This window comes from Tachypleus tridentatus, chromosome 10, assembly GCF_004210375.1.
Source record: "Tachypleus tridentatus isolate NWPU-2018 chromosome 10, ASM421037v1, whole genome shotgun sequence".
In the NCBI taxonomy this organism is placed as follows: domain Eukaryota; kingdom Metazoa; phylum Arthropoda; class Merostomata; order Xiphosura; family Limulidae; genus Tachypleus; species Tachypleus tridentatus.
Window position 1 is genome coordinate 177,003,090 of NC_134834.1, and position 25,318 is coordinate 177,028,407.

At 36.1% G+C, this 25,318-nt stretch overlaps 1 protein-coding gene across 1 annotated transcript in view; it reads left to right on the top strand.

Moving 5' to 3' along the window:
- The first annotated feature begins 286 nt into the window (after positions 1-286).
- Positions 287-25,318, top strand: part of LOC143231006 (GTP cyclohydrolase 1-like) — a 39,808-nt gene continuing 14,776 nt past the window's right edge. Inside the window, exon 1 of the mRNA XM_076465431.1 lies at positions 287-708. Within this exon, the coding sequence (XP_076321546.1) occupies positions 396-708 (313 nt within the window). The 5' untranslated portion in view covers positions 287-395. The remainder of the gene's footprint in view (positions 709-25,318) is intronic.

Sequence of the window (25,318 nt, forward strand, 5' to 3'; positions counted from 1 at the left end):
TAATATATCGCCACCGATAACGTCGGCAAAAAATATTCGCGTTTATTGATACTCAGTGAAAAGTCGTTTTATGTTCAACATACTTTTCTCTTGGTTTTGATTACTACATGTTATTTTTTGCGAATCCACTGAGCATATCAATTCTAAATATCTTTATTCATTTAATGATTATGAAATATGTTATTTCGAACTTCAATTACATGTTATACACATGACGAAATTTCAGCCTCTTGCGCATAACCTCGTTGACAGCGCCATCTATGGTTATACTACTTAAACAGCCCAACACAAGTGTGAACCACCAATAGCATGACAGAGCGGGGATCACGGAAAGTAGCTAGCTAACAAAATAAACCATATATTTAAGTTAACCACAACCATCTCTGAAACTCAACATGAGTGATGTACCAGTTAGTACTAAGCTTTCGGGAGAATTATCTCTAAATGGTGATGTCGAATACCATAACAAATCATTGGCAGTCGCTAAACGTCTCTCAAGTGTCGCTCCTCTAAATTTCCATGACGATTTTGAACTCAGCGAACACAGGGCAGAAACAGATTCTAAAGTAACAGAACTTTCCAGAGCTTATAGGCATATTCTGACGGCAATCGGAGAAAACCCCGAGCGACAAGGACTGTTGAAGACCCCCGAACGTGCAGCTAATGCTCTGATGTTCTTTACTCATGGTTATGGACAGAAAATACAAGGTGAGTCAAAAATCGTATTTAAACATTCAATAGATATAACGATCTTACTAACAGTCAGTGATGACGAGAAAACCCACTTGTAGAAAAAAATATATATGTAAAAACGGCTGGTTTGGGTTGAGAAATTTTTTATGAAGGTCGAAACGTTGTTCGCTCCTCTACATAAAAATTTTCTCAACCCAAACCAGCCGTTTTTACGTATATAATCTTACTAACACGTTTAATAATTGTTTAAGCTGAGTAATTGGACTTTTCGTTATCAATCTCTTTACTAGAGTACAAATATGAGCACGTGACAGTAAACCATGCTAGCAGTTATATATAAATGAATTTTGCATTTTAGTCCCAACAGCCTAGCATGTCCTGATAGTCAGTGCACGCAGGTCACAGGTTCGAATTCCGTTACCGAACATGCTCGCCTTTTCAGCCGTGGGGATATTACAATGTGATAGTCAACCATACTTCTCGTTGATGAAAGAGTTAATGGTGGGTGGTGTTGACTAGTTGCATTTCTTCTAGTCTATCGCTTCTAAGTTGACTGACGGCTAACGCAGATATTCTCGAGTAGTTGTGCGCGAAATTAACCAAACAAACCATTTCTTGTAGCTCGTCTTATACAGGGTTACCCATAAGTCCCTACCCATCCATATATCTTATGTATCCAGTGTATCTGTGTGCTGTCCCTCATTCTCGCTGCACAATATTATGTGACGCCACATTATGCGAGACATTTACCTCAACAAATATTGTTCCAAATGCCGCGGTAACAGCTGCCTTCAACTCATCATTAGTAGTTGTTTAGACACAACATATAGCCACCCTGTACATTAACTACTACTCGTATTAAATCATAACTTCTACTACAATATGTATTAAAACTATAATTAAAATAAAGTACAGAACAACGTTTTCACCTTTTAAGGTCATCAGGTTAACAAAGTTGAGGCCCTAAAAATGAGTTTCGATACCCGTGATGGGCATAACATAGATAGCCCATTGTTCATCTTGTGCTTCACAACGAACAAATAATTTACTACACTACATATACAAATACAGAAATATGATAAAATAACAGATCACTTTGTGCTTCGTACCATGGACTTTATCCTAATAATCAGTATAAACTGTCGCTACACTGATAATACATTATGCCTTATTTCTGTCTTATGGGTCGTCTTGGACTCTGGGTGTAATAACGAGAATTTTGATGAATTGAAATGGAGGAAATGGAGACTTTGTATGTTTAATAATATCACTAGCACGCAAAACAGTTTGAACTTTTAAAGGTAAGTAGTATATTTTATTTCCCTTATGTTTCAGTGGCAGATTTAAGGTTGTGTGAGCCAAGGCCTGATACTTTTTGCGGTCCTTACAACCCTTGTAATTTTATATAGAATAAAATTATCAATGGGCCTCTATTAAGACCAAAGACTTTGGGGCTGAGCTCCCTCCAGCACTACCTAAATACGCCAGTGTTTTTTTACACCGATAATACGTTACACCATCGTATACACACGTATATTGCAGGGGGGTGCGGTAATTTGTCCTGATTGGGAAGCAAAACCATAAAGGGTGGATTATAAAATAAAATATATACAGGACGGCCAATGAAGATAAAATTAATTACTTGTAGGCAATAATCATATTTCAGATTGAGTACTTCCAATTAAAGATAAAAATAAAACGTATTTGGCAACTTACGTTATTTATATGTTAATTCCGTCATTATTTATACTACGTCGATTAATCTTTTTAAAATGTCTCTATTCGTCTTCACATTTCCACATTTTTTTGACGTTGGTTATTTAGTTGAAATTCAATCCGTGATTTTCCAAATCTAGCTAGGCCTAGAGTTGAAAATATATGATTGGGGGAATTTTTGTCTTTTTAACTGCCTTATGCATATTATTTAAATCATCAAATCCGCTTTCGTTCCATGTTACACATTCATTTTTAAATAATAAAGACAGCCAGCAAAAAAACTTCTGAAAGTTAAGACAGGCAGTTAACCAAGATGTCCTATCATATTGGTTTGAACTGAATTTTCGAATGCATTGTTTCGCTCTTCCACTCAGGCTTAGTGGTGGCATCGGTCTTCCATTTCTGATGATGCTTTCTTTATCACTAAAACTCTTTGTACCAAACTTTTTCACTAAAAAGCTTTCAATAATACAGTTACAATTTTTTCCATTATCTTTTGAATCCACATATAAATCTGAAGGGCGATATGTTATACACATGTAACAGTATTATTTAATACAATGCTCGAAGCACCTGCACATCTCGTGACATCAAAGTCACGAGACGAGTTGAATGTCATTACAAAGAAAACTTTTCAAAATATCGCAAGAAAATTAACAATATTTTTTATTATTATATTTCATTTTCTGCTTATTGTACATTTTAATTCATAAAAATAGTAATTGCGATACCATCACTTATTTATAAATTATTTATTTCGCTTAAATTGTTTTAGTGATTTAAACAATTTAATAGGTAGATTGTTTGTTTGTTTTGGAATTGCGCACAAAGCTACTCGAGGGCTATCTGTGCTAGCCGTCCCTAATTTAGCAGTGTAAGACTAGAGGGAAGGCAGCTAGTCATCACCACCCACCGCCAACTCTTGGGCTACTCTTTTACCAACGAATAGTGGGATTGACCGTCACATTATAACGCCCCCACGGCTGGGAGGGCGAGCATGTTTGGCGCGACTCAGGCGCGAACCCGCGACCCTCAGATTACGCAGCGCACGCCTTAACGCGCTAGGCCATGCCGGGCCCTAGGTAGATTGTAAATTGTCAATAAGCTCCAATTTTGCATGAATTTTGAAGTAATATTAACTGGAAATTGCCTCCTTTATGCCATAGAAGAGGCCAATATAACAATCAATGTTTGTTTTTTAATTTTTTTTTAATTTGTTTTTTGAATCGCACGCCTAAAATACATTGCATATGTATAATTGTTTTGACACACACACACAAATATCAAGCACGTTTTAACCGTATTTCGTGGTGGGTTTTCAAGTTTAGCAACTCGCTGAGGGCCACACCATGGTAAGTGATTGATCCGGCATAAATTTTGAAATATTTTTAGTTTGGTTTTGAATATCCCACAAAGCTACTCGAGGGCTATCTGCTCTAGCAGGTTCCTAATTCAGCAGTATAAAACTAGAGAGGAAGGCAACTAGTAATCGCCAGTCACCGCCAGCTCTTGGGCTACTCTTTTACTAACAAATAGGGGGATTGAACGTCACATTATAACGCCCCACGGCTGCAAGTGTGAGCATGTTTGGTGCGACAGGGATTCGAACCCGCGACACTCAGATTACGAGTCGAACGCCTTAACACACTTGGCCATGCCGGCCAAATTCAAAACAAACAAACAGTTTCTTGTAGAATGTTTGTGTGCGAAAATGAGAAACTTAAAAGTTAAACTCCTGTTTTGTAGTAAACATTGAAAGAAAATATTAATTACCAACACTAAAGGTTAAAATAAATAGTGTGGTGTGTTTCATTTGTGTTAGTTGAACTTTTTCAAATAATCTGTCAGATATGTTTAACTGTGTCAAAATTTAATATGTTTAGTTCTTCTATGCGCATGCTCTGATAGTTTGTGAAGCTTTGTGGTAGACTGTTTTTTTCAGGATTTGTGTGATATCTTGGTGAAAAATAAATCAATCAACTGCTTTCGAACTCAAGTTTCTATAATTTGTGTGTGTTTAAATCAAGTTATATGAATGTATTGTTCTATGGAAACAAAGTATAGCTTGAATAAAGTAAAACAGTGATAGTTCTTGTGACAAGTGTTATCAAAGAAGCATTTACTATCACGTCATCCAAATCTCTAAATTATATGTTTTGGTAAAAGATATGTTAATTGCAGTCTTAAGTTTTCACTAATTTCGTTAACGACATATTTGTATACAAGTTATTTCTTTTTTCAAAAAACTGATTGTATTGTTAATTATTTATCGCACTACTGTGCAAATTTAATAGGATTTCTATATCTCAGGACGGCTGGTATGGGTGTTAACACTTTTACTTATAAAGCAGAGGTAGTAGCGTTTCGACCTTCTTAGGTCATTTTCACTTCACGTGGGTTTCACATCATTGTGTAATAGGATTTCTTTTCGAGTTTCCTCTTTTTTGCTCAAGTTTGATATCACGTGTTTAGTAATTGCACCAAAATGTTTTTAATGACTTTCCAGTTAATATTACCTACCAAAAACCTTAAATCGTGCGATGTTTAGGTTTCCACTAATGACGTATTAACTGGGTGTGTATATGTACAAGGAACTGAGAAAATCGCATTCTGATGAAATAACCTTCTTCGTTTCGTCATAATTATTACTCTTTTCGGAGAGTTTTTATAAGATGTTGGAAATATAATATTACAGGTTTTAGGTAGTAACTGCTGTATAGACTGGCCGTGAATAATACATTATTGATTAGTAAATGCTGTTCTTTAGCCTATAAATGGAACAACGAAAAATGCGTAATTTTTGTTAGATATTTCGGATTTATTTGGAAAACTGTAGACAGGTAACACGTCAGCTGACTGTGAAATAAAGATTCTAGTTGGTTTGAATAAATTTAAATTTTTCTTTCTCTTTGTTGTTGTTGTTTTGAATGCAAGCCTAAAGTGATGCAGCCTAAAGTAGACGGTTTTGTTTTGTTCTGAATTTCGCACAAAGCTACACGAGGGCTATCTGTGCTAGCCGTCCCTAATGTAGCAGTGTAAAACTAGAGGGAAGGCAGCTAGTCATCACCACCCACCACCAACTCTTGGGCTACTCTTTTACTAACGAATAGTGGGATTGATCGTCACAGCATAACACCCCCACGGCTGAAAGAGCGAGCATGTTTGGTGTGATGAGGATCCGGTAAAATAGACAGAGGCCTTTTTTTTTTTATAAATTCGATATAATTCCTCTTAAATTTAACTGTCTTTCGTTAATCCTGTGTTTTTACCATGTCTGTGGACATTACGTTTAATAGGATGAGAAAAATAAGAATTTATACACACATGAACATTTTGCAATTTAGAGAAATGCTACCGTCTTTTTTAACCTTTATCATTTGGTAAAAAATGATAAATAGTCACGAAGATTAACTTTTGTTGTTGTTGTTCGTCAGTTAGTATTGGTAAATGCTGGTTACGAACCATAAAGTTTTAGTCGTGACGTAACTGTGAATGAATTTTAGTGAAGGATGTTACGAAGTGTGAGGCGGAAATACGTTTTAAATGCATGCGCTTGTTACTTGTAGGGCCTGGCATGGCCAAGTGCGTAAGGCGTGCGACTCGTAATCTGAGGGTCGCGGGTTCGCGCCCGCGTCGCGCTAAACATGCTCGCCCTCCCAGCCGTGGGGGTGTATAATGTTACGGTCAATCCCACTATTCGTTGGTAAAAGAGTAGCCCAAGAGTTGGCGGTGGGTGGTGATGACTAGCTGCCTTCCCTCTAGTCTTACACTGCTAAATTAGGGACGGCTAGCACAGATAGCCCTCGAGTAGCTTTGTGCGAAATTCCAAAAAACAAACAAACAAACATGTTACTTGTAAATACAATATTAAAAATCTATCGCTTCGCCAATACAACTTGTTGCATAACCACGTGAGTACTCAGGAATACAGAAGGCTGTGTGTGTGTGTAATATAAACATAGAGCAGATGAACTAAACAAACATAATAAAGAACATAAATAATTACTGATGATAAGTAGATGGATAAATATTGATAAAAATGGCAAATAGAGTAAATAGTTTATTATTTAATGCATACTCCGTTATTCATAGTTGTGATAAAATATATACAAACTATGAACTTGCGTAGCATAATATCTTCAAAAGCACAATAATATAAAACCCACAACGTTAAAATAGTTACATAATTAAAAAACGTGAATTAGGTCAATATGTGACCACCCTAAAGTTGCCTCTAGACGTCGCAATGTCGTCTTCAGGAGTGAGTTGCAAGATGTAATTGTGTCTTATTTATACTCTTCTTGTTGCAGTTATTGTTAGATCATATGATTTATTTACAAGTTTACAAATTAGAGAAGATTATCCTACATTTTTGTATAAATACTTGTTATCTATATATCTTTTATATCTTATCCAAATATCAGGTTTTCGTTTTGCATCATTTGTGGTTTTAGTTTCAAATACATTCATATACAAGTCGCACAACAGCGGTGAATGTTTCGATCCAATAGCTAACCTTTAATTTTGTTTATAGACTGTTTACTTGAATAAGTGGATCTTTCACACATTCCTTTTGTTAAATTAAGCATATCTACTGTTTCTTTGCTGTAATTTCATTTTTTAACAATTTATTCTCAAAACTTGATAACATCTTCTACTGAAACTTTTGTAAACAGTGATATTACGTCAAAAGAAATCGTCTCTAGTTGAATTTACAATTTTAATTTTCTCCAGAAATTCTAAAGTATTTTTATCTGCACATTTGCTTTTATTTCTCAGAAAGAACATTGAGATAAACGCTTAGTTATTTGATATGACAACGTACCGATGCTCGACACTTGGTCTAAAACTGTTATTAATTTTGATAAATATCTTTGGATGTACGTAAAATTTTGGATTTTTATCTTTTATACATCTGTTAAGGTCAAACATTTTCTAACTATTTTTATTAATTCATGATACTTGCTTATAGAGTTATACTTAAGTTTTTCATATGTAACCCCCTCTAATAGGCTTTCAACTCCTTAACATATTTATTAAGTATTACAATTTGTCCTCCCTTATGTTTTACAAGTAACAATACGTTCATTTTCTCTTAACAATTTTATGGACAACATCAATATTTGGTTTATTTACCCTAAGATTGAATTTGCTTACAAGTTTATGACATTCAATTCTAATTTTGTTTTCCAAGTCATCAGTACTCACTTTATGCAAGTTAGTTTCTATATGCTATCAATTATTCCTTTAACCCTACAAGTAAGTGTCATCAATTAGTAAATTTTTAATCCATACAAAATAGAGCGAGCAACATATTAGGATCTTTAACAATCGTGATATATCAAATACTTAGTCAAAGGATGATGCGATGAGTCATAAAGAGTAGCATGTTTATGAACCTTAGTAAACCAAAGGTGTGTATGCATGGTGACAACTGCATTCATGTGATATAAATTCCTTTTTCTTTTGTAATGGGCATGACAAGTTTATTAGATGGTCTTTAAGTACAACAAAGTCCGTTCAACAGTCGTAAGCTCTACTTTTCCGTTAATTAATCTACGAAGTCATGTTGTGCCACACATACACCGAAACTCTATGTTAGCTTATGTTTCCTTAAAGCTTACGTCTTTGACGCGTTAATGTTGAACATTATATAAGTCTTTGCCGTTCATTAGTTTATGTTTAAAGCGAAACAAAAATGGACCCTTTTCATTAAAGAAAAAACTGAAAGTAAATAGTCATTTTGTCTCCAAGTAATTTCAGACTTCAAAACAATCACGTATTGTGACATAACACTTTGTTCTTACAACCTACCTCTTTACGGGTTAATAATTATTCCTGAACACTTTACCTATTTCCACTCATGTTACTCAAGATATGCCCATATATAATTACAGATTAACCAAAATCCAGTCTCCGTTGGCAATCGGCGTCTCATTTCTGTCCACTAATCTAACATTACAAATGTATATTGCAGTTTTTTAAAACGTTCTCAAGGCAAGTAACTCTTGTTATCAGTGGTGAATCAGCTGACGTAGAGTATACCTTGTTCTAGTGAAAAAGCACCAAATGGAACGTAACAAGAGGACCTCTACTTGAAGATGTTTAGCGACTTTTTGGGGGTTAGAAGCTATTGCATAATACTGTAAACTTCCTGTAATATAGCTATGATTTGTTAGCCTGCTAGAGAACATTTCTTCCTTGCAGCGAGTAGCTGTACTACGTTATAGAATTAACATATTATTTTTGTTTAGTTTTTAATTGAAGATTTATAGAACATCCTCTGGTGGAAATTATTACACAAATTGATCACTCGACCTCTCTTTCTCAACAATAATGTCTCCTATAAACATCATTATACAAATTTGAATTTCCCCTACTCAACTTTGACTTTAGGGAAAATCCAACGTCTGCAATGATGTTTTGTCGATAAAGGACCCAGAGAATGTACACAAACGATATTTCGACAAACATGTTTGAAAGTCTACACAAACGATATTTCGACAAACATGTTTGAAAGTCCCAACGTCCACAACTCTTCATCCAAAACGGATTAACCTCATTCTCCCTCAAATTCGGTGGACTGGGCACCTGTTACTCAAAATCGGTTTAGTCTAATGTTTATCTATTTGCACTATAATGCACGGTGAGAATGTAATAAGAAGGTTTGAAAATATGAATGAGCCAGTGAAGGCGTGATACAACATTCTTACAACAACTTGATTACCTCGACGTCATGCTTTTAGAGACATCAAAATATTAATTTTAAAGTCCGAATCAAAATGTTTATAGAAGTACACATATCGAAGAAGTGAAAAACTAATTTCTATTTCAAATGGACAGAACGACTATTAAAAAGTTTGAATTTAAAATTATTGTAATTTTCATCAGGCATTTATTGGTAATAAGTTATGATTAGAGACAGTAACATTGTTACGTACTTCATATGTAGTCTTCACACCTTGTTATTTTGAGCAAATCTGGTTGTAGAAAAGCAACTGCTCAATGATTTTCTTTGTTTTGTTTTTAAGTACAAAGCTACCCAAAGTACAAGGCCGGCATGGCTAGGTGGTTAAGGAGCTTGATTTATAAGTTGAGAGTCGCGGGTTCGAATTCCCGTCACACCAAACATGTTCAGTCTTTCAGCAATTGGGGCGTTATAAAGTTACGGTCAATCCCATTATTCGTTGGTAAAAGAGTATTTCAAGGGTTGGCGGTGGATAGTGATGACTAGCTGCCTTCCCTCTAGTCTTACACTGCTAAATTAGGAACGGCTAGCGCAGATAGCCCTCGGGTAGCTTTGCGCGAAGTTCAAAACAAACAAACACAAAGGATTATCGCTGCTGTGCCTACCACAGGTATCGAAACCTGGTTTCTAGCAAGAAGGGAGGAACTTTATGATAAATACAGTATTATTAAATCAGTACGAAAGGTTGAAGTCCTCTGATTGATGAAGAACACGGTTATTTGTGAACACATCTTAGCGCATAAATTTCGAAATTATTTAATGTAGTGTTTATTCGATGTCTTTGTTTTGTATGACTGACCTTTACAATAAAGCTTGATAGTAACAGAGGTATGTTTGCAATCGGTAAAGTTGGTTATTCACGAGACTTGAGTATCTTTCGTGATTGGTGTTTATTTCTACAGCTGTCTGTTGGTCAAAGTTCAGAGTCTTTTTAAGTGACTGTTATTTATAAAGAGGCCTCTTCTATCAAGAAATTTTCAGTAATTCAAACAATCACATAAATATGCAAGGTGAAAGAACATGCCACAGATGAATTGGTCTTTTTTTTTTTTTCTTCAACGACTCAAAATATTTATTAAATAATGCACGCCAGTTCCATACCGATGTTTGATGGTTCCTTCCCAAACACAACTCAAGTTCAAGAATTGGGTGGGGTCATGTTGGCTAGCTGTCTGCCCTCTCACTTATAACTTCCAAAATGGCGACGACTAGTGCAGTTAATCCTAGAAGTAATTTGCACAAAATTCGATAAAAAATATAGCTTTCTCACTTCTAAAACAAACTACAAATATTCATCATAAAAGTATTCTGATTCCAAAAGTATGCATGGAGATTCTGAGAAATGTTTGTCATAAAGAGAAAGATCTGTCAAAGTTGGAAATAAGCGACTGGTGCCAGTTTTATTCTGAGTGCCAACAGTTGACAGGTGTGTAAATTAACTCCAAAGGTAGAGATTTTGTTTGTTTAGAATTAAGCACAAAGCTACTCAATGGGCTATCTGTGCTCTGCCCACCACGGGTATCGAAACCCGGTTTTTAGTGTGTAAGTCCGCAGACATACCACTGTGCCACTGGGGGGCAAGGTAGAGATAATAATGCCACTCAACTGAGACTTTGTTTCAGTAGAACGTGTAAATACTAATTTTAAAACAAAATCCAAACATGTTTTTAGCACTTCTCGAATGAAAAAGGCTAAAACAATTTATTTAATGCGTTATTTCGTGCTCTTATAGTGAAGTTATTAACGATTTAAAAGAGAAAGTCAAAAACTGTTTACAATTTTGTTATTATTAAAAGATATAAGAAACGAATATGCACAAGCTTTGTCAATTTTGAAAAAGTCCCTAGGATTTAATTTTTATATTATTGCGATAAAACGCTAAAATACATTTAATGATCTCATACCTTTTTTACTAGAAAATGCTTCTGAACAAATTTGTGTGTGGGATTTTGCGATCCGCCACAATAGCCTTTCAGTCCCTTTTTGTGTCGCGAGTTCAAATCCCCGTCACGCCAAACATGCTCGCCCTTTCAGTCGTGGGGGGGCGTTATAATGTGACGGTCAATCACACTATTTATTGGTAAAAGAGTAGCCCAAGAGTTGGCGGTGGGTGGTGATGGCTAGCAGTCTTCCCTCTAGCCTTGCACTGCTAAATTAGGGACGACTCGCGCATATAGCCCTTGAGTAGCTTTGCGCGAAATTCAAAACAAACCAATCTCTTTTCGAGTCAAGACCCAAAATTGAGAAATATTCGTTGAGATCACATTCACCCTAACCCCAGTTACAAATACCACAGTCCTTTCTAACTGGTAGAGTTTATCATTACTGTTTTTTGTGACTAATGCAGATCTTCCTATGAAAATTCACCCTTTTTATGCGTGCAGTTTAGTATTTTATTTGCTGTTCGTTTCTGTGCGCTGTACCATTTTTTTTTTTGCCTGATCAAGCAATCTGGTCTATAAGATTTCTGCTTTATTTTTTCTGACTGGAGTTTGTCGCCTCATTTTTTTCTGTTTCGTGTAACATTCTGCATGATTTTTATTTATTTTTTAGCTAGTTTGCCCTATCAACTTTTACTATTAATTAGTCATTTACAAAAATTTGTTCCTTTCTTTATTTTCAGAACAGTGAATTTTGCTGTATATATTAACTCAGATGCTAAACTATCTTTAGCTAGAAGTTTGATTTAATGGGTTCGTTTGTTAAAAACTTTGTCCCTAAATTGGAGAAAAAAATGTTAGTTTAAAGTCGTAGTTTTGTAAATTCCTATCGGATATCATACCTCCGATCTCATTTGTATCTGTCGAGATGCTAACGTTTTCTCGTGCCACGTTTAGAGATCTAGAAATAAGGTTTCTTTATATATATTGCAGTGACTTAAGATCACCATTCCTGTGTTGTATTTTTTTAAAGAAACTTTATAATACGCAAGAAAAACGTTATCTGCAGGGCTAAAGGATACGTTTTTACGTGGCACGTCCTACTGGGCTCAAAGCACTTACGTTACAGACGGTTAATCGCGCCTTCTGTGAACGATTTATAACTGTTGATCCAGCGGTGCATTGCCCTAGATATAAGCAATGACTTTTTGGCGATACAACAATACAATGCTGCTGCATATAGACTTAAGGCTAAGGAGGGTTATGTCAAGGCTTTTCAGGTGATTAATACTGTTATATTGACACTTTTAAACGATACACAACCAAGAGACACGATATTTTCTTATAACAGGCTCTTTCAGTGTCCACTTCAAAGGCGGAAAAGAAACTTGCACATCATAGCGTTTAAAGCAATAAGTGCCTCAAAACCATTGCTTTCACTAGCAAAATGAAATTTGTGATTACAAAACAGAATTCGTCGACAGAAACTGTAACTGTGTTGAAGCTATGCATGCCTCCTTTTACTGTTCAATCATTCATAGCGTCTTTTCCAATTCTGAGAGTCGAGGACCGTGGTTTTCCATTGGTCTTTATTCCTTGCTACCACCACTAGGTTTCTTTGAGAGTCGACGATCGTGGTTTTCCATTGGTCTTTATTCCTTGCTACCACCATTAGGTTTCTTTGAGAGTCGGCAACCGTGGTTTTCCATTGGTCTTTATTCCTTGTTACCACCACGAGGATTCTTTGAGAGTCGATGACTATGGTTCTCCTTTGTTTGTTTGTTTTTATTCTTTGCTAACTTCACTAGCTTTCCTAACTGAAGCTTCCAATCTCTAATCTGTTTGCTAATGTCATCAAGCGAAGCGAGTCTCTTCCAACCTCTCGCTCTTGTTCCTTCTATATTACCAATAATTCTATTCTCACCTTTCCTCAGATCTGATTTTTTGCCCAACGTAGCACATTTAGCTTTCCCTACATAATCCAGCAAGTGATATTTTTGTACATTCCAATACTTCCCCACCCTTTTACTGTTAAAGAAAAATAACAAGCAACGATTTGACGTTGACAAATGCTCATAAGCTAATAGTTAACAAGTTTCCAGTTATGCCTCGGCTGTTTTTACTAGAATAAAATGGCCAAACAAGCAGTAATCATAGCTTTCATATTTAACCTGTCAAGTTCCCTTGTGCAACTTTAATGGACTTTCGTGACCTTGGTCTGCTTAAACATGGAGTCAAAAGTCGACACACTTGTACACTGAAAGTTCTGTGACGATGTATGGAAGACTGAACTTGGAAGTTATGTTTGGCAATAGTGTGTAATCATGGCTAACACACAAAGAATGATAAAGCAGCACGAGCCCTGAAACATGCCTCTTATAAAATGTAATTAATATCAATAATTTTATAGTGGGATTTCCTTGTTTGGTTTTACACTCCGGTTTCAATACAAAATAATATTTAAAATTATAAGTAAAAGGTTAGCTAAGATTAAAAATGTACGTCATGAGTGGTCAGAAAGGAATTCATAATGACACAAATTATTACAGAAGCTCTTAAGGCTATTACTGATGACGAATGATGGAAAGTGTTGATAACTTCAAACATAACACTTAAGAATTATTCATTAGCAGAAAAAAAAACATAATAAACCAACAATGCTTTTCACTTATGCACTTATATTTAAAAGGCACAAAATTATACGTATTTCTAAAACCACTGGTTGAAGATTACCCAACCAGTATAGATGTAGAGCAGCACAAAAAGGTCCTGTTATAATTTGTGGGAACAGGTGAGGACAGATGAGAACTAATATCACTCAGCCTCATAAAGATGCCGAAAACCCTATAATAAGTAAAGCAACTGATGCAATATACTTTCTTAAGAGTTCTGTTGCCATTTACGTTGATTTGATTTAGTAGCTTGCTTCTAACTACTTGCAAGGCTAAATTAGATGAAAACAGGTCTGAGAAAGCTATTGCGAAATCGCATATGAGTTTCAAATACGCTATCAAGTCTATGTAATATGATAATTACTTTCCAATGGCTGGTGAAATTCGCACTACACCGTTTGCAATGTGAAAAGTGCTTATATCTACATGTGGCAGTTTAGTGTTTGAGTCACACCACTTAGGTTCCAGTTGAAAATCTGAAAATAATGTTATTCCAATGTTTGAGACGAGCAGATCTGAAATTAAAGTTAAAGAAGCGTTCGGTCAGACAAACACATATGGAGTTTCTATGAAAATATAGTGAGTAGGGATAGAAAGTTTACAAATAATGTTTAGATATACAGTCATGTATAAAAGTTAGGACACCCTATGAAAGCTTGTGTATTTTTGTAACATTTTTGGATATATAGATATTTAATCTCAATTTTAACAATACTGAGAGATTATAAGAATATAACTAAACAATTAAAACTGAAGAAAAGACTTTTCAAGATCTTATGTAAATGTAATTCTACAAAAATGCATATTCTACCTGAGAAAAAAGTTAGAATACCCCCACATTTATTCCCACCTAAAATTGCTCAACCCACACACAGGTGTATCACACCAGGTGCACATGATTAGAAGATCGTTACTCAGCATTGTGAATGAGGCTTCCCTATTTAAACCTCAGACATTTAGTTTGGTGTGCTCCTGACTGTTGAAGTGAGAGGGAGCACCATGGTGAGAGCAAAAAAGCTTTCTGAGGCCTTCAGTAAGAAAATTGTAGCAGCTTATGAGTCTGGTAAGGGATTTAAAAAGATACTAAAATATTTTGAAATCAGCCATTCCACTGTCCCGAAAATAGTCAAAAAGTGAAGGGCTTTCACAGCAACTGCCAACATGTCCACGTCTGGTCGTCCAAGCAAGTTCATCCCGAGAGCAGACCACAAGATGCTAAAGGAGGTGTCCAAGCACCCTAACATGTCATCATGGGACCTACAGCAGGCTCTGGCTACTGTTGATGTGAAAGTGCATCCCTCTACAATCAGAAAGAGACTGCACAAGTGTAACTTGCATGGGAGGTGTGCAAGGAGGAAACCTTTGCTCTCTAAGAGAAACATCAAGGCCAGACTGAAGTTTGCCAGAGAGAATGTAGACAAGACCAGGACTCCTGGAATAATGTTCTTTGGACGGATGAGTCCAAAATTGAATTATTTGGACACCAGAACATAGGTCATGTTTAGCGCAAACCAAAAACATCATTCCAGAAAAAGAACCTCATACCAACTGTGAAGCATGCAGGTGGAAGTGTCATGGTTTGGGGCTGCTTTGCTGCAGCAGGACCTGGACAGCTCACAGTCATAGAATCCACCGTGAATTCTACTGTGTATCAGAGGGTGCTTGAGGATCATGTGAAACCATCTGTACGAAAATTAAAGCTGAAGCGGAACTGAACCCTGCAACACGACAATGACCCAAAACATACCAGTAAATCCACTAAGGACTGACTGGAAACTAAGAAATGGAGAGTCCTGGAATGGCCGAGTCAAAGCCCAGATCTTAATCCCATTGAGATGTTGTGGGTGATTGAAACGGACTGTAGATGCAAGAAACCCCTCAAACATCTCACAGCTGAAAGAATTCTGCATTGAGGGGTGGGACAAACTTTCTTCAGACCGATGTCAGAGACTGGTAGATGGCTACAAGAAGCGTATCACTGCAGTTATTTGTGCCAAAGGGGGTAACACTAGCTATTAGGGGGTAGGGTGTCCTAACTTTTTCCTCAGTTAGAATACGCATTTTTGTAGAATTACATTTACATAAGATCTTGAAAAGTCTTTTCTTCAGTTTTAATTGTTTAGTTATATTCCTATAATCTCTCAGTATTGTTGAAATTGAGATTAAATACCTATATATCCAAAAATGTTACACACATACACAGACTTTCATAGGGTGTCCTAACTTTTCACATCACTGTAAGTAGTGAAGTGTGGATATTTTATGGATACTGATCAAATATGAGTACAGAGGCCTGGCCCGAACCAATATAGGAGTGAGAATGAAGTGTGAAACTTGCTACCTTTGTGTCGTACTGTAGCTACCTATAAGGCTAACTTTTCCATTGCAGGAGATAATGTTTCATGTGTGAAATTAATGAAGCTTATACAGCTTTGTCAAGGATTACAAGCATCGCAAAGAAATAATACTTTAAAGTATCAGAAAAGGTAATGCTTGAGCTTTATTGTCACATAGTTAAGAGTAGAGGAGAACATTCAAGGCTTTGAACACCAAGTTTAACTTCGAACTTAAATTTTTACGCCTAATATTCCAGTATTAAGTACAATTACAGGTAAACGAAAACCAACCTTTGCTTTTACAATTTCCTCATGAAAATTTCAGCGTTAACACCATTAACTCAGATTGATACTGTGGGAGAAACAAGACATTACGAAACAGGCAGATTCGGGGAACTTTCATACATTTTGTTGAATTCCAACAAAAAAACATGAACACTTAACATCTAACTATCTATTTTTTAGTGTTTTATTCCGTTAATAGCTAATATTGAGTAATATCAAAATGTTTTTATATTCCGTTAATTTACTCGAAGAAGACGTGATCTTGCCTGGGGGCTAAAGATCTCAACTCGCTGTTTTCAGATCGCGAGATCAAAATCATTCTCGCCTTTGCAGCTGTTAGAATGTTACAATCAATCCCATTATTCGTTTTTAAAGTGTAACACAGGGGTAAGCGATGGGTGGTGTTGACCAGCTGTCTTCCATTTAGCCTATTTCTCCAAAACTTGGGACGACTAGCACAGATAACTTTCGAGAAACGTTACGAGAAATTACAACAACCCAACTGGTTTAAGATTAACCTTTTTTTTTTCTGTTTCACTAACCTCAAAACTTTAGCATTTTTTTTTTGTATTTGAATTTCGCGCAAAGCAGTGTTAGACTAGAGGGAAGGCAGCTAGTCATCCCTACCCAATGCCACCTCTTGGACTACTCCTTTTCCAACAAATAGTGGGATTGATCGTTACTTATAACGCCCCTACGGCTGAAAGGGCGAGCATGTTTGGTGCTACGGGGATTCGAACCCGCGACCCTCAGATTAAGAGTCGAACGCTTTAACCCACCTGGCCAAGCCGGGCCCATTAGAACTTTATACACGTATTTAAGGTTTTTTAATGCATATTTTATGAGTGGAAAAAGAACAAAAATTTATTTATTAGTGACATGAAAAAAAATCCACAACCTTGACATATATTCCAACAGTTCCACGAGGATTAAAGGCAGATCTGTTTCTCACAGAAATCAGGACTAAAATTTGAATCTAAGCTCGCGAAAATGAATTTTTTTTCCCTTTGTATACCTGATTGATTGATACTTATTAAGAATGTTTTTCTTCGTAAAACCTAGAAAGTAAATATAAATTCGCAAGCATATCCATACAATCAAACTGCCAACACGGTAGCCGCATAACCACTAAGATAATATACTATCGAGTTCTAGCCGTATAACTACTGAGATAAGTTAGTAAACAGATAATGTATTTCCGAGTGTTCATGCTGTCAACTTTAAGTTGATATAAGTACCTAACCTTCAAGGCAAGAAAGTCATCGCGTACTGATCCCGAGTCCTTATACAGTTATCCTCTTGTGCTGTACGCTAGTCTCTTGTTAGTCGATAGATCGGAAACAACGGCTTTCAACTTAAGTCTCGTAGGCGGGAAGGTTGTTAATCAAGAGAAGCCGTCAAAATCCTCTTTATCTGCCTTGCTTGACTTTCTAATTCGACGCTCAGCCGGTAAGACTCGCTGAGAAAAAGACTTTGATAAATCTGAGTAAACATCAGGAGTTGGTATGTTATTTTTACTTCTTGCTGACGACACCAAGTAACCTTTACCCGTTTACTTTGTTTTTATAAAAAAACAAATGAAACAAAAACGTGGATACGGGGCGCACACACACAGACACACATTTATATACATAAATGAAGACTGTGAAATAAAGTGACACTGTCTATCGCTTTATCATAAATTGATTCGGGCCATACAAGTTTAAATAGTTACTATTATCATACGAACCACGTCTGTTATCAAGAGACCATGTGTATGTCAAAAGAAAGAAATATTAATGCATCAGACCAGCTTGCAGTGCAGCACGTGATTTTTTTATAGTAAAATAAGGTTCACTTGCATACCTTTATTATTTAGCGGAATTTTTGTTAAACATGGGTTATATATGCTTTGTCCACCACGGGTATCGAAATTCGGTTTTTAGCGCTATAAGCCTTCAAATTTACTACTGAGTCATTGTGAGAAGAGATCTGTGTATACTGGTATTTTTAAAAGAATTCGAAGCTGAAGCAGGTAGCAGTTAACATGTGACCTACCAAGGTTATAGTAATATGATGAAATGTTATGTTACAGCTATTCGTTAACAGAAATTTTAAAGACTTTATGGTTTTTAAACTTTTTATCTAAAATTTTTAATTAAGAAATATTTGCATTCTTTAACAAGGGGTTTTATTTTCACTAAACTTTCTCGTGGGAGCTCAAACGGCTCTTACGCATTAATTTGTCAGGTAATTAGAATCGATGTGTGTATTTCTGAAATTTTAAAGAAATCAAGTGCTTTGCAAAGTGTTTGTGTTCCCTCTGATGCCAAGTCAATCAAACGAGCCGTTTTTGCATATAAAAAAAACGTAATATCGTCTTCACGTGGACTTCTCCCCATTGGCTCAGCGGTATGTCTGTGTACTTATAACGGGTTGTTTTTATTACAATAACACATTCACATACAGAAGCTTTTCAGCTAACTTTGGCTTCCTTTGTGGAGAGATTAAACATATAGAGTAATAAGTTACCTACAAAATGAAAACATCCCTTACATTTCATAGGGTACAAGATTTTTAAATCTACTATTAATTAATTCTCTACCACACTTTATGAAAACTTTTGCTGTTATTCATCATGTTACGATTCTCTATTACTGTATGCCGGGCGTGGCCTACTGGTTAGTGTGTTGGGCTAAAGCTTGGGACGTGAACATGCTCGGTCCTTCAACTGTGATTCTGTTACAACATCGTCAGTGAGTCCTGTTATTACCTTAAAAATTTTGAACAAAATTCTAGTTGCAGCAAATGGTGCTCACTGACTTCCTTCTTTTTGGTCAGCATTCCAAACTTATCCTGCTGTACCTCAGTCTTAGGGGTTTCTGATCTTGACTTTCAGTTTACGTGTGTTTAACGCATATTTTGAGCATTCCAGTTGCTTCCTTCTAGACCACTGTAGAAACTTTAAATTAAGAAGTGAATTCTTTTCAGTTTTCGCATTTATTGAAAGAAGCGTTAATGTGTCTCCAGTATCTATAGATTTGTGTCATATAATTTGAATGTCAAGAGAGAAGAAAAGATATTTAACAGCTACCATCTGATGAACAATTTTTAACCCTACAAGACTTTTCTTCCTCTTGATATAACTTGCAGTATACTTCACCATCCCCTCAGATATATGTCACATTTGGAAGTTTGGGTGTTGTGATAAGTCTTTTGTATAAAATAAAAATAACTTAAATATTTCAAGTATGCTCTATTTCCTTTACAAATTTATTCCGTCTCTATTTGAGAAAAACAATTGTATTTCAAATTATAATAGCTACGTCTTAAAATTGATTAAAACCACACTGTTAATGGTTAAATTTAACTTTGGTTTAACATTACAGACGATGTTGATTATTCTTTTAAATGTATGACTTTGGGCAGGAGCCCGGCATAGCCAGGTGGGTTAAGGCGTTCGCCTAGTAACCTGAGGGTTGCGGATTTGGATCCCCGTCGCACCAAACATGCTCACCCTTTCAGCCGTGGGGGCATTATAATGTTACGGTCAATCCTACTATTCGTTGGTAAAAGAATAGCCCAAGAGTTGGCGGTAGGTGGTGATGACTAGCTGCCTTCCCTCTAGTCTTACACTGCAAAACTAGGGACGGCTAGCGCAGATAGCCCTCGTGTAGCTTTGCTCGAAATTCAAAAACAAATAAACGAAAAAAATTTGTGCAGTAAAAGCTTCGCACATTCAAATACATTATTTTGAAAGTCTCTATTTTTGACTTAGGTTTGCAATGAGCCTCGCACGTTTCAGTTTGAGTATTTTTGGAGAACTTTATATAATTTAACGAACCAAATTTATGCATTTATATCATTTACTTCCTCTTTCTCCATCCTACCTTTTATTGCTATGGTAACCAATTTGTCCAAGCGTCTTTTCAGAAATGGCTGACGTGTATCGGAAGCGCCACAAGCACTGAAACTCGAAATGCGTAGATGCTAAAGGTGCATAAGTTTCAGTTGAACGTTTCTGACTAAGAATCATAATTTAAAAAGCTGAAAATGGTTGCTGAAAATTGCTAGACCTATTTACATAATTTCCAGCTCACAAACCGCGTTATTGTTCACATACCTCCTTTTTGTTGGGTTTGTTTATCAGAACCTAGGTTCAATATTTGGCCTTTAACAGCTGACAGAATTCTGCATTGAGGAGTGGGGCAAACTTTCTTCAGACCGATGTCAGAGACTGGTAGATGGCTACAAGAAGCGTCTCACTGCAGTTATTTCAGCCAAATGGGGTAACACTAGCTATTAGGGGGGTAGGGTGTCCTAACATTTTCCTCAGTTAGAATATGCATTTTTGTAGAGTTACATTTACAGAAGATCTTGAAAAGTCTTTTCAGTGTTAATTGTTTAGTTATATTCCTATAATCTCTCAGTATTGTTAAAATTGAGATTAAATTTGTATTATTACTCTAGGTACTTAACGCCAATACACTCATGTGAAAAAGTTAGGACACTCTATGAAAGCCTGTGTATTTGTGTAACATTTTTGGATATATAGATATTTAATCTCAATTTTAACAATACTGAGAGATTAAATATCTATATATCCAAAGATGTTACACAAATACACAGGCTTTCATAGGGTGTCCTAACTTTTTCACATGACTGTATTGGCGTTAAGTATCTAGAGTAATCATATAAATTTTAACAAAACTGTATAATTTTATGTTGACAGTTATAGAAGTAAACCATTGTGTTGCGAAAGGTTATAAGCAGGTAGACTGTAAACTATACAGTATAGAGTTGACAACCGACTAACGTAGTTGGGCGTATTGCTATATGTTTTAATCAACTACAATAAAATATTAGAACATAAAGATAACAAAACGTTTTAACAGTGTTCTAAATTATAGTATATAACAAGAGCTGAAAAAGAGTATTGCTTAATCACTTACATGACATGTCTTTTGCTCCAACCCAATTCGGCGGTTCGAAATCGCAGATTAGAGTCGAGCACCTCAACCACCTAGCTATGCCGGGCCTCTTAAGGCTTTAAGCCATAACTTTTGGCTTCGCTCGGTTTTCGTGAGCATTTTCGTCTCTCGTTGTCCGGTTTAACTTACAAGTTTTGGTTTTGAACGAAAGGCTAATTGGACAGCGACTTTTAGGAGATGAGAGATAGATCTTAAAAGGCTATTTTTAGTCTTTCATTTCGAATCTGCAATGTACAAATTAATATGAACATGGAACAAAGAAACATCTGCACTTGGCGTGACTTTTATCACAGTTTGTAGCTCTATTTAATTTATAATACTTCGCTAACATTTAGCATTTAAACCAGAACAACATAAAGGTGAAATGTCATATATCGGTGCTAAACGTAGTAGCAATACAATACTAGATTTCTAAAAACAACAATTAATTCTTGCGTTGAAAGTCGTAGTACTTAACTAGAGAAGTAATAAAACATTTATTTTACAAAATTATATAGCATTGTTAAAGTTAACACAACAATATTATGTAATACATATATATATCAACGTTACAAATCATAAAACAAAAGTGTGGTGATTAAAAATATATACTAGCATTCATAAGTATAGAACAAAATTGGGTTAATGAAATTTTTATTAGCATTGAAAGTAATAAATAATATAAACACTGAACAATGTCGAGTATAACAGTACAACACACGGCACAATTCTTATGATGTTTAAATATACGTATCTAGTTTTCAGGTCCGTGTTATTGATTAATTTCTCCGTTTTTCACCTCTTACTTATATCACACATTTTCTTCGCTCCTACCTTATTGAAAAACTATTTGTATCGTTGAAAACATACCTGAGTCTTACGTTTTAATATATTCTACACGGTTACGTCTTAACTTGTATCACGAGTGATAATAGTGATTCTTGAGCGACTAGAAAATACATAGTAAAAAACAACAAAAAAACGTCCTTGACGCATTTCTTACGAACAAATTATTTTATCTATTGCCACATTTTGTACAATGACACATCATTGGAAAGAAACTGAGTCGACACGTAAGAGATACGAAGAAGAATACTGAGTGCAATTAAAATCAGAAAATAGTGCTCATGAATTAGAGACACTGGTTTACTGGGTGTTATAATGATGTCTTTAAAGTGTTTTATAATGTGTGAAACTACATTATAGTAAAATATTTTAATCACAATAATAAGATGCATGACACAGAAGAGACTGTGGGGTAATTAGGGAGAAAAAAAATCAGATTATGTTATCAAGGACACAGGTGGAAGAAATAACTGACAGAACAGGAGATATAATAAAGGGGAGTAGCAGAGATGCAGTTTTTGAAGTGCATGTAAGGGATAATAATGTTAGGAAAGTAGGTCATAGGATCTTATTAATAAATATAAAGGGTTAATAAATGCGTTTAAAGAAAAAGACCATAACTTAATTTTATCAGGGATACTGCTTAGAATTAACTGTAATGTTAAGTTTCGGTTGGTATATAATAATAGGTAGTTAGGCTGAACTTATGGGATCAGTGCAGTGGAAGAAAGGAGATGTTTTGGAATATATTATTTACATTTAAATAGGTTAGGGGCTGGCTTGTTTATTAAGGCTATTAACTTAGCTCTAAGGGAAGTTTTAAACTAGGACAAAATAGAGGTGAGGGCAAGAAAAATCTAAATGCAAAAAAAAAAAAGAGAGTATAGAAGTAGTTCTAAGGATAGGCTTAATTTTTTATTATTGTAATGCTAGAAGTATAATAAATAAAACAGGTGACTTTAGAGCAGTGGTTCTTAACCTGGGTTCAATCGAACCCCAGGGGTTCGACGGAGGTCAAGACACACACACTGTGTGTGTCCGTTCCGTTCACCTCACTCGTATGATTCGTGACGTCATGCTCCACTTGGCCATCATTGGCTGCGGCTGATCACGTCGCATCACTTGGCCTTAATATCTGTGCTGCAGGGAACTTTGTGCGCTTAGCAGTCGATTTGTGACTGTAGTAATCGTGTGTCATTTTGATTTTTTTTTCCTAATCTTTCAATCCCTTCATACTAACTATGTTGAGCAAAAACAGAAAGTGGTCGGACGAATACGTACAATATGGATTCACGTGTGTAACGGAACATGATGGGAGTCGGCGTCCTCAATGCATGATTTGCATTGCCAAGTTGAGCAATTCTAGTCTAGCACCGGCAAAACTGAGAGAACACTCCCTAAAGCTGCATGGAGATGGGAAATACAAGAACACAACGCTTGCTGAATTCAAGGTAAAGAGAGCCAGGTTTTGCCTGTTCTCGACTTTATACCCATCGATAAACCGATCCTCACAGCATCATACGAAGTTACGTACTTGATCGCAAAGCAGGGCAAACCACACACCATTGGTGAAGCACTCGTAAAACCAGCTGCGTTGAAGATGGCGATATCATGCTGGGAAAAGCTGCTGAAAATAAGTTATCCAAAATTCCTCTTTCAAATGACACCAACAGCAGCAGTATAGATGACATGAGCGATGACATCTTAGCTCAAGTAGTTGCAGATCTGATTTCAAGCCAAGCAAAATTCAGCCTCCAACTCGACGAAACCACCGACGTTTCCAATCTAAACCAGCTTGTTGTATTCGTGCGATATGTGAAGAACGACAAGATAAAAGAAGATTTTTTTATTTTGTAAGCCTCTTACAACAACTAAGACAATCAACGTGAAGAAACTTGTGGATGACTTCTTCAGAGACAACGATCTTCCGTGGGATATGGTTTCTGCAATTTTTTCGGACGGAGCTCCAGTCATGCTGGGACGAAACTCTGGTTTTGGTGCGCTGGTGAAAGCCGATGCACGACACATCATTGTAACGCACTGTGTTCTGCACAGGCATGCGTTGGCAACAAAAACCTTGCCTTCAAAAATGGCAGAAGTATTAAAAATTGTACTGAAATGTGTGAACTTTGTGCGAAATAGTGCCCTGAAGCACCGCATCTTCAAAGAGCTGTGTAATGAAATGGGTTCTGAATTCGAGGTACTTCTGTACCATTCTAACGTTCGGTGGTTAACCGGGGAAAGGTGCTGAATCGTGTTTTTGCCATGCGTGTGAAATTAGCCCTGTTTTTGCGAGAGCACCGACATTGTCATGCAGATTGCTTCGAAAAATCTTATAACGTCCTCAGGCTGAAAGGGCAAGCATGTTTGGTGCGACGGGGATTTGAACCCACGACCCTCGGATTACGAACCGAACGCCTTAATCCACCTGGCCATGCCAGGCCATTTGTTGCGAATTAAATAGCTGAGTTACTTGGAGACACTGATCAGATGTGGAAAACGTTTAGAGATAAATTTTTAAATATTTAAGGCAGATATAATCCTTATAGGGAAAAAAAAGGGTAGCTGCAAATAAAAAAAACAAAACTGGTTGGTTCACAAACAGTTTAAGAGACAAAACTAAAGATAGCACCATAAATTTAAGAAATGTAAATTGACTGGTATGACAGTGGACTTAGAAGATTAAAGAATATCGAGAAAGTTGGTGAAACGGGAAATTATGACATCAAAAAGGATGTATGAGAAAAGGTTGGCTGAAAATAGAAAAATTAACAGTAGGAGTTTCTTCAAATACATTAGGAGTAAACAGAATGTAATAGTGGGAGTACGATCCTTAAGAGATAATAAAGAAAGAGTACAATCTGAGTATGAGAACTGAATTATTAAATTTTGTTTTGTTTTCCTCGTTTTTACTAGTTAAGGTTTAAGCAGTATTCCACACCTTGAACAGTTGATACATGGAAAAAAGAGATAAAACAAAATGGCTTCATTAATTCTGGGCTGGTTAAGAAAAAATTGGGAAGCATAAAAAATGATAAGGCTCCTAAGAGATATAATATTTCCCTTGGAATTTTGAAGGAAGTTAATGATTGCATATGTCTATCTACTTACAACTATGTTTTTGTCAGTCCTTGAGAAGTGGGCAGGTACCACAGAATTGGAAGTTACGTAAACTCTTATTTTCAAGGAATGT